Source organism: Manis javanica, chromosome 11 (genome assembly GCF_040802235.1).
Source record: "Manis javanica isolate MJ-LG chromosome 11, MJ_LKY, whole genome shotgun sequence".
Classification (NCBI taxonomy): Eukaryota; Metazoa; Chordata; class Mammalia; order Pholidota; family Manidae; genus Manis; species Manis javanica.
The window spans coordinates 106,030,719-106,041,443 of NC_133166.1; the positions used below are offsets into that span (position 1 = coordinate 106,030,719).

At 58.1% G+C, this 10,725-nt stretch overlaps 1 protein-coding gene across 1 annotated transcript; it reads right to left on the reverse strand.

Annotated features, from left to right (window-relative positions):
• Positions 1–5,759: 5,759 nt before the first annotated feature.
• On the reverse strand, positions 5,760–7,561 carry GPR25 (G protein-coupled receptor 25). Its single transcript, XM_037004672.2, has one exon. The coding sequence runs from the start codon at positions 7,524–7,526 to the stop codon at positions 6,366–6,368; it is 1,161 nt and encodes a 386-aa protein (XP_036860567.2). The 5' UTR covers positions 7,527–7,561; the 3' UTR covers positions 5,760–6,365.
• Between the last annotated feature and the right edge of the window lie 3,164 nt (positions 7,562–10,725).

Consider the following 10,725-nt stretch of genomic DNA (forward strand, 5'->3'; position numbering starts at 1 on the left):
TGAGGACAGTGCAGCGGAAAGAGATGAGTAACTTACCCAGATAACAAAGGCAGTGAGAAGCAAAGCTGGGACGTGACCGCAGGTAGTGGTGCCAGACGGTGCGCTTAGTTCCTGGTTACTGGTTCCCACAGTCAGTGCACGGGGTCTAAAATAATCCTGAATAATTACTGAAAGGCGCTTAGTCACACTAGTGTGTGGCGCCACTTTCCAAAGTGCTTTGCAAAGGCAGATCTCCCAGGTCGGCAGTTACTGCGATTGGGCCGGTTGCTGTCTTCTGTAGGAGAGGGGGGATTTGGGGCGATAGGATCCCATGGGTGGGAAGGAGAGGGGCCCGCAGGAGGGACAGGTGGGGGGCGTTCTGTTTAGATTGGGACAGACATTAAAAAGCAGTCCTGAACTACATGGAAAAGATGTTCACTGCAGCATGTTTTTCAAAGAAAATCTCCCGAGCAAATTGTACGTCTCCACACAGAGGACTGGTGAGTTACATTCCAGCCCACCCGTGTGAGGAGCCTTCCAAACTGACCGCTGTGAAATCTAAAGAGTGGCATAGAAAAATGTTTAGAGGACGTTCTGCAAACACAAAAAAGACAGAACATCTCATGATTACGGTGATGTAAAATGTGACCATGGCTGAGAAGGGCTGGAAAGACAGTGTGCAAAAGTGAAAATGCTTGCAGGAAGGGTGCGGGGGCTTGACTTATTTTACTCTTAATCTTACATTTCCTCTCATTAAGATAATAATTTTTAGAAAATGAGACCTGAGAAGACTTGGGGGCACTTGGTTATATAAAAAGAGTTTGTGAAAAAGAGACAGAACGAATTTGGCAACGTTGTGACCTGCCCATGCTGTGATGTGCACATGCGACCCAGTGTGGGGACAGCCCAGAGCACGGCCTCTTGTTTTAGGGTGTCTGGGGTTGAGGTAATAGACAGACAGGAGCAGAGGGGAGACAGTGAGCATGTGCATCATGCAGACAGTCATTCTGAGAGCAGGCTGAGCTAGATTAATCACCCCGGGTCCAGCGCGTCCCCCTGGGGCAAGCCACAGTCTCCACCCGACACTGGCAGCCGTTGTCTGCGTCTCTGTGGCCGTCGAAGCTCGGCCCCACTTCTCTCGCTTGCCAGCCAGGACACTCAGTCCAGGAGCAGGGGAGTGTCCCCACTGCTTCTTCCCTGTTCTGACACCAGACCCTCCCTAGCTCACCCGGGAAGAGCCCCTTTTCCCTCACAGTCTGATGCCCAAAATCTCCCTAGCAAGGGCGACCCTGGCTATCAGTCTGGGCAGTTTCTAGTACCATTTCTGTGTCTATCATCTCTCTCTCTATCTAAAGAAGTTTATTATAAGAAAATTGGCCCATGCAGTTACGGAGCTGAGAAGTCACGAGATCTGCAGTCAGCAAGCTGCCCAGGAAATCAGCAAAGTGAGTTCTAGTCCCAGCCTGAGTCTAAAGTGGGGAGAAGACTGATGTCCCAGCTCCCAGCAGGGAGCGAATCCTGCCTTACACAGCGCTCTTGTTCTGGGCAGGGCTTCAGTGGACCGACAGGGCCGCTGACACCGGGGAGGACAATCTGCTCAGCTCAGTCTACTGATGTAAACGTCAGTCTCACCCGGAAACACCCTCACAGACACACCCAGAGTAACATTCGGCCACATGTCTGGGCACCTCGTGGCCAGCTGACACATAAAATAAACCATCACAACGATCTTTTAGGAGTAGAGGCTGGGCCATGTCTACGCAGGACCAGTGAAAGTGGCCTTGACCCCAGTCACCCTTTGGTTTAGTGCCACTTCATGGTAAACAGGGTAAGCGAGTTGCTAGTGAGCTAATGGAAGATGGGAGATGTGTCGGGCTGGGGGTCAGGTTGCGCGGGCCTTAAGCCCTGACCTGTGTGTGTGTGAGCCTGGCAGTTCAGCCCAGCTCTTGGCAGTGTAGGTGCCCATCTGTGAAATGGGGATGATAATACATGTTACTTAGGCAAGTTATATAAACTATCACTAATTAACACTGAACCAACTGGCACACTGGGGGAAGACCACCTTTACTGGCCCCACACAGAAATTACCCTGCTTCTGTTCTCAAAAGATCACTGTGGCGATTGACTTCACGTGCCACTGGGCCACGAGGCGCCCAGGCATTTGTCTGCTGGGCAATATTATTATATATCCTGTAAGGTCGATGTGAGGATTAAGAAGATGATACATACAAAAGCTTTAGCTCAGTTCTTTCCATATAGTCTGTGTCCAATAAGTATTATTAGCTGTTGTTTTCACACCTACTTCAGAGGGATGTTGTAATGACATATTATATATAAAAGGTATTTGAAATAATATAATATAGTAATGTGTTCTCTTAAAGTTGGGCAGATATCAAATTAAAGTCATTACAAACGACTTAAAAAAATAATAATGCCTGGTGTTGTTTGGTAAGAAGGGGGCGAATGGGCACACTCACACTTCTAGAGAAAATATACATTTTCACCAATTTGTCCAATGTACCAAAAGTCTTAAATTATTCATGATCTTTGAATTTGTCTTGAAGATTCAGAAATGAATATAAAGATTTTTGTATGAGGCTGTTCATCACAGAGTTAGTTTCATAAGAATGAAAAATTGTAAAAGGTGACGGGTATCACATGGGAGCAGGCGGCAGGGGCGGGATGCGGTTGGCGGGGACAGACAGGTTCCAGCTGCTCTGTTTGTCCCTCGGTGACCTTGGCGAGGCCACTTCTGAGCCTGTTTCATCTTCAATAAAATGAAGCTAATCATTCCTGCTTGCCACAGGGTCATGAGAATCAGTGAGATTTAAAAAACGCATGAAGTCCTGTGATGTGTAAGTATGACTCCCCACAGCGGCTGCGTTCATGGAGACGTGATGTTAACGAAGAGTGATTCCGCGGCCTTGCGCCCTCTTTCCCTTCTGCTCGTTCCCTCTTCCTTGGCTGGGGGTCTCGCCCTCATTTGCCCCAGTCGACTGAGGCTGGGGTCCCATGGGTGGGCGGGGTGAAGGCCACTCAGCCACCATAGGGGTCCAGCCTGATCCTGTCCCGGCAAACGAGATGCCTGGCAAGTGTGCAGAGTGGTTACCTCACCCTAGGGTGACCCGGGGCTGAGTCATACCACCAAGTGCAGCCTGCCAGCTCTGCCATTCTGTGACCTCCCCAGATTGCTCATTGCCCCGGGGCCCTAGGTTCCCACACGGGCCCTGGGAATGGACCCCCAGGGTTGTGGGAGGAGAAAAGAAAGCCCAGAATTAGTCACAGGAATGAAATTAGAATCACACATGGCCCAGGTGCCCAGCCTGCACCAGACGCTGGCCCCTTGAAAGCCCAGAGCAGCCCACCCCACGCGCTCTCCAGGGTGGCCTGGAGGGGTCACCCGGGCCCGGCCCCCGTGTGTCTGTCTAGCACACCGCAGCTCACCGAGGACTTTCAAGAGCATGGTTTCCTTTGATCTGAGGCAGCCGAGCAGGCTGAAGAAAGCGAGGCTCAGGGAGGCTGAGGAGACGCCCAGACTGCAGAGCCCGGCCTGAGCAGCTCCAGGGCTTTGGCAGTCTAACTGGCCTTTTAAAAGGAGCCCACAGAAAATTTCAAGAATAAGGAAGTGAAGGGGGCAGAAAGGATCTGTGACCCCCTTACTCTCACGCAGGCACTGCCAGCACTTGCTGTCTCTTCCAGGTTTTCTCACGTGCCACTTTGTAAAGCACACATACATGCATAGCCTTCCTTTGATGCGTCACCTCATGTCATACGCTCTCCTATCATGGCATGGTCCTGGCGCTTATTCCTGCCCCAGGTGGTTAAAGAGCACATGCTGCCTGCCAGCTGCTGCTCTGGGCACCGGGGTACTGCAAGGAGTAAAAGGGGCACTCTTTTCGCTTCTGGAGCTTGTATTCTGAGAGACAAGCAATGAATGAGGGAGTGACATAGATGACATCAGTTACCACCACATCCGTATTGATGCTTAAAGCTTGTGCGAGAGAAAGAAAAGAGAGACAGTTTTTATCCAAAGGACTGCAGCATGTTGTGTTTGCTCCAGTAAAACCAGTAAGCTGACGATTATTTTATATCCTCCAGGCTTGATGTGTGCGGGTTTATCACAAGCAATTTTGCTACCTTTTTTTTCTCTTAACTTACAAGGTTTGCCAATCTCTCTTTAATAAGGGGGCATCCTAAGATTTGCATAACAGTTCATGATTCTGATAAAGGCATTGTGCGCCCAGTGGGCATGTAGGCTGTTTCTTCAGGTTAAAGACGTTAAGAATTTTTATAATTCAGTGCATCAAACTTCTATTATTTAGTACCATGGCCTTAGAAAGGAGTGGCAGAAGTGAAATTACAGGGTCAAAAGGAATGAACATTTTGGAGGGATGGGATATGAGTATTTTTAAAGATCTGGATGTAGACTGACAAACTGCTTCCTGAAAGAACCCGCCTTATACGTCCGTGCTCCTGTCAGCAACATCCGAGGGGCGCCCACCTAACCTGCCCCTGGCTGGATCTGTGCCTCTTCTTCCCCGGGGAGGAATGGGGAGCTCCTTGGTCCTCCTTCATTCTTGTCTGAATCTAAGAGAAAATGTGCATGAGACCCGCAGCTGATAACGTAGTGACCCACCCCCAGCAAAGGAGGGGCGCGCTCTCTCCACGGGAGCTGAGCGCCGGGAACTCCTGCCGCGGGGAGGTGCACGGACTGCCTCCTGGCCGTCCTCGGAGAGCTCGGCCAGGAAGTCGGGAAGGACACGCGGGCGGGGGCAGGGGTGGGCGCCCAGACTACTGGGCGAGGTGATTCCTCCGGGAGCCGAGGTCTCGCTGCGCGCACACCCAGCCGGGGTCGGCCTCCCTGGCCGCGGGACACAGGCTGTCTCCCGCCCCAGAGAGCGGTGGTGAGGGTCCGGAGGGCCCCGATACCCCCGGGCGTTCAAGCCTGAGCCTATGTGAAATGGGTCCCGTCTGGCGCAGTGACCCCTCGGGCGCAGGGCCTGCCTCTCGGGCGTGCGGGAGGACCGCGCACAGGTGGGCTCCCCAGCAGCCTGACCAGGGGCCGCTGCGGGTGGGGGCGAGGCGGGCTGCCATGTTCAGGCTGCTCGAATCCAACAGCCGAATGCTGAGCGGAAATGCATTGGGTTGGATGGGGGCTCGGCCCCCCGAGAAAGGATGATCCGGCCTCAGACGCGCTCAGAAGCCCGCAGCCCTCTGACCTGGGGCGGGGATCAGCCTGGGGCGGCGGTGGAGGCGGGAAGCGCGTTTCTCCAGGAGAGTTTTGAATTCATTTCCCTGCAACGGGCTGGCATTTCTTTAGGCCAAATTCTCTTAAATCGGAAATGTGAATAATGAATTTCCAAACCCTCCAGAAACCATAAACGATATGTCAACTCAGTCAAAAAATGGATAATCCCAAACATTTCTACTGGATAGCCTCAAAAAGGATAGGAAAACAGGCCAAATACATATTTGAAAGTCATGACACATTTCCTCTTTGAAGTGACACCTGGCTGGCAGACATTAAATCTTTTCTTTTTGTAACCTTCAAAATATGAAACGTCCTTTAAAATAATAAGCATAGATGATTCGCTGCCCCCCCCACCACGGGATCACCGCACCCACACTGGGGCCGTTGCTCCCCAAGGACTCCCCGAATCCTGAGGTCGGCCTCACCCCCCGGGCGGAGTCTGTCTGACCCCGTGTTCGGTCTGCCCCTCACACACTCATTTCGCTCCCACCGCTCAAGTGAAGACACAGCTGCTAGGAGGGGCTGGCAAAGTATTTATTGAGAAGGCACAGCTGGCACAGCCCCTGGACGCCCGGGCCGAGGCGCGGAACTGAGCGCCCGAGGGATTCTGGAGCCTCTGTGCAGAAGGAAGGGCCGGGTGGCTTCCAGGGCGAGCACTGCAGCCTCGGGGGGGCGGGGTGGGGACACGCTGGGCACGGAAGGGCTTGCCACTCCCAAATCGTGGAGGTGGGAAGGCCAGAAGGTCTGACTGGGAGAGGGTCTTTCTCGGAAGGCAACGTCTATTCAGCGGACCAAGGGGGGTCTGCGGGGGGTCCGGTGCAAATTCTGGCCAGTGCTGTTCCCGACGCAGAAGGAAGCCCACTTCTCTGTCGTCTACCTGGCGGGGCTGCGCGACCCCAGGTGTCTGCCTGCTCCATCTCACGGGCCTTCCACTGGACTGGGGAAAATCCGCCAGGGGCCCCCTGGGCTGCGGGAACGGAGGGGCGCGGCGCGGATGGCGGGGCGGTCCTGGGAAAGCTGATGCGGGAGGCGCGGGGGAGGCGGCCGGCGCAGCCTGCGGCCCACGGAGCGGCACATGTGCGGAGCCCGGGCGCCCCTGCGGCCTGTCTGCCCGCGGCGCGGCGCCGCCGGGCGGCTAAGGGCCGGCCGAGGCCGTGCTCGCCGTCTGGGCTCGCCCCCGACTGCGGGCCGCGCCCCGGAACACCGAGCTGCCGTCCCCGGACAGCGAGGACGCCGAGCTCGCCCGGCGCGCCAGGCCGTGGCCGCGCCCGCAGACGCCGCGCCGGGCGCGCGCGCGGAACGAGCGGTCCAGCAGGAGGTAGATGAGCGGGTTGGCGCAGCTGTTGACGAAGGCCAGGCAGGTGGCGACGGTGAGGCCCCAGCGCAGCGCCCCCAGCAGGCGGCAGGGCAGCGGCACGGCCCCCAGGCGCGCCAGGTGGAAGACGGCGCGCAGGGCGCAGAAGGGCAGCCAGCAGCCCACGAACGCGCCCTCCACGGCGCAGATGATGCGCAGCGAGCTCCTGCGGGCGCGGCCCAGGTGCGGCGGCCGGCGCAGGCGGCGAGCGACGCGGCAGTAGCAGACGACGGTGACGCCCATGGGCAGCACGAAGGTGAGCAGCTGCAGCAGGAGGCCGAGGCCCTGGACGGCGTCCGAGGGGTCCTCCCCGCACTGACGGCCCGGGCCGCCGGGCAGCGGCTGCAGCCGCCGGTAGGCCAGCGCGGGCAGGCCGGCCAGAAACGCCGCGGCCCAGACGCCGCAGCAGGCGGCCCGCGCGCAGCGCCGAGTGCGCCGCGGCCGCCCGCCCGGCGCGGGCACCACCGCCAGGTAGCGGTCCACGCTGAGGCCGGCCAGTAGCAGCGCGCCCGCGCAGCGCGTGCCCGCCAGCGCGAAGCTGCTCAGCTTGCACAGGCCCTCGCCGAAGGGCCAGCGGCCGCCGCGCGCCGCCGCCGCGGCCCAGAGCGGCAGCGTGAGCACCAGGCCCAGGTCGGCGGCCGCCAGGTGCAGCACGAAGGTGTCCACGAGCCGCCGCGGGCCGCGCCGCCCGGCCAGCAGCCACACCACGAAGGCGTTGCCCAGCAGGCCCACCGCGAAGGCCGCCAGGTAGAGCGCGGGGATGTAGGCGTGGCTGTAGGGCAGGTCCGCCGGCGGGCACAGCTCCAGGTGCTCCAGGCCGCCCGCGCCCGAGTAGTCCCAGGCCGTGGTCCCCGGGCTGGGGGCCCAGGGCGCGGTGGGCTGCATGGACGGGCCCCGGGCCGGGCGCAGGAGCCGGCTCTGGGCAAGGCGGGGTTTGCCCATCACAGCCGGTGCCCTGCACCTCCCTTCCTGCCGTCCGGACGGGGGCAAAGGGGTAGGCAGGAAGGGGGCGGCGGCGGGCAGCAGGAGGGTGTGGGGTGGGAGGGGCAGGCTCCTGTGGTATAGATGGCGGCCCAGGACTCGGGGCTGGCCCGAGGGGCAGGGCGGGGACCGGGCAGAGGGGGTCCTCACCGCTGTGTGTTGGAGGAAACGTCCTCGGAGCTGGAGACCCGCCGTGCCTTCCAGGGGGAGCAGCTGGTCAGGCCGCAAGAGGTGGCGGGTGCCCCAGAGCCCTGCCCGCTCTCACCCCCCACCTCACTCCCGCCCGTGCCCCACGCTGTTTTTCTGGTTTTGGGGTGAAGAGCTAGGACCCGTATGAGGATTTTGTAAGGGGGGGGGGTGGTGCAGCCTGCCGCCCACCCACCTACCTGTCCTGTAGGAAGAGGGATTCTGCCGGCTGGTGCACGGGGGGTGGGGGAGCTGCCTTGGGGGCCCACCTGCCAGCCAGGACTTGAGCTGGTAGCCTCCTGCGATGCCGGGCTAAATGTCTTAAACCAAACGATTGTTTTTCTGACCAATTCAGGCCCTCGTGGAGCCCCACAGGAGGGTTTTTAACTGGAGAGGGAAGGGTATAGTGAGATTAATCAGACAGAAAGCAGCAGAGCCTGGGATTCGAATCCCAGCTCTTCCTTGTCTCCCCTCATCTGGGAAAACTGGTTTAGCCAAACCCAGACATCAGCTCAGTGCAGAAGATGACACCAGACGGTGCCTACTTTAGCCTGAAGTACTTTGTCCTAACTTAGGGGCCAGGAGCTTAGAGGAGGGCGAGATCCTCTATGGACGGATCGGAAGGATTCGTGGAGAAGGGAGAAAGCTTGCCCCTTCCCCGGAAGGTGGGCGCAGCAGCAATTCCAGGCAACTCCAGCCGGTCCAGATTCTGCTTAGTGGACATCCCTCCCGTGAGACTCTGTGGGAGCCACGCTTCACATGTGTGCCCGCCCAGAGCATGCCCCACTGACACTAGAAATGAGTGGCTGGTTGGGCAGTCTGGTGTTAAAAAGTTGGGGCAGGTTATCGGTTGCGTTCAGTTCAGTCCAGTTAAGAGTGAGCTCGTCCACGTGGTAGGCAGTGTTTCAGGAGTTGCAAGAGATGCCATTCCGGACCTCAGATGTCCCTTGTCTAGGCGGGGTCATTGGGTCATGTGCAGCATGTGCAGGGGCCCTGGGGCCAAGGTCACACTGGGCGAGTGCTAAAAGTAAAGTCCTTTTGGCCCCCAGAGGAGGGAGCAGTTGCCCCTGGTGGGAGGAGTAAATCAGAAAAGGCTTGCCAGCGGGTGACACTCGAGGTCAGCTCCTGGAAGGAGCTCGGGGCGAGTTAGAGAGCAGTTCACGGGCCCAGGGTGCCAGAGGGTGGCAGGGGAGGAAGCAGGAAAGGTGGTGGGGGCCAGACCACAGGGGCTCGGGTTTCATTCTGTAGGTGGTGGGGAACCGTTGGTCATTTGAGTAGGGCTGGGCCCCCAGCTGCTTGGGAACAATCCCAGACAGAAGTGGGTGGGAGGGCAGAGGGGCTCAGGCCAGGGAGCCCCCACACAGGGGGCAGCTGTAATAGTTTGTGCGGGGATAGGGAGGGTCCGAAACAGGTAACAGTGGGGACAGGAGGGAGAGGATCTGTTCGGGGATCATTGTAACATCACGGGCCTCTGCGGAGAGGAGGCAAAGCTGGGCCTGCGGAGGCCCTGGGTGGGAGCCCTCCGGGTGCCATCCTACCCAGGGGGGCGGGAGCACAGGGAGGCTGGGTGTGCCTACTCTGCTTCGCGTTGATTTGTGGTAGGGCAGGGAAGTAATTTATGATCCAAACGAGGGCACTTCTGGGAGGGAAACAGAGTCATAATTTACCAGGGTCGTAAACCAGGACTGTTCTGGGCAAACTGGGACCAAGGTCCCCCTAGTCTGAGGTCCCTCTGGCCCACGAGATCCCCGGGGAGCTGGAAAAGCTTAAGGAGAGCTGGACATGCATGTACCCAGGCTGTTCCGGACAATAATTTTTCTCCCGGGCCAACTGCAAGATGGAGAAAGGCAGGCAGGACAAGAGGCCAGGGAGAGTGGTATCTGGCCTGCCCTTCCACGGGCATCCCAGCCCCCGCGGGGTCTGGTTTTCTCTGCAGACTCACCCGCATCGGGGAGCCTGGGGGCTGCTGAAGATTCAGAGCAGTGATTCTGATCACACTTTGCTGGCGAGCGATGCCCACATGCCGGGTGGCCTGGGGCTGCAGCCCCTTCCCTAGACGGCTCACAGAGGCCGCTCTTGTTTGCCATGGCCTGCGGACAGTCAGACAGGCCGCTGCTGCCGGACCTCACTTTCCTGGCACGGCCAGGCTGGGGCACAGACAGTGAGCAATTCTGAAAGCTAGAGATGACCCGCAAGGAAACCGCCAGGTGGGAGAGAGATTAGGGCAAGGGCACCAGGAGGCAGACACAGGCGGGGCAGAGGGGGGAGGAGAAGCAGCTGTTTGTTAAAAACACAGTCTTGCTTCCTGGGGCCCTGCTGTCACACCCAAGGGAGGTCTGAGGCCCCGAGCACATGGCAGGCTCTCTCTCTGGGGCCTGGATGCTGTGGGTCTTTCTGAACTCGTCTGGATGGGAGGCAGCAGCACAGGCCAGAGCCAGGGACACTGCCCTGGACCCGGCCTGCCAGGCACCTGGCCTGGTTGCAATGACCAAGGCCAGTTCCCTGCTACTGGTGTTCCTTCTCCCCATCAGGGGGCTCCGAAGGGGTTGGAAACAAGTCAGCTACTGCGGACACTCCTCCCGATCAGCTGAGAATCCTGGTCACTCTCTGACGGGTGTCAACAAAGCCAAGCAGGAGTGGACTTCACTCTTTCCCCAGCGCTCCCCGGGAGCCATCTGCCCCACCCCACGAGGCCCTCCTCTTTGCACACCCAGTGGGTGGGCCTGGCCTTGCTCCTGACATCTTAGGGTGAGGGGAACGTCTTTCCACCCATCACCATGCCTGGCCTGAGAACAGAGGATACACTTAATAAATATCCAATCCTTTGAACCAGACTGCTTGCAGGAGTTTTATTTCTGTCCCTTTATGGGCTATATAGTGAAGCTCTTACAGCTTTTTCCCCCAATTTTAATTTTTCTGTGCAAATGATCTTAACCCTTTGGAAAAAATATTTTGAGCACTGTATTTGCCTTTT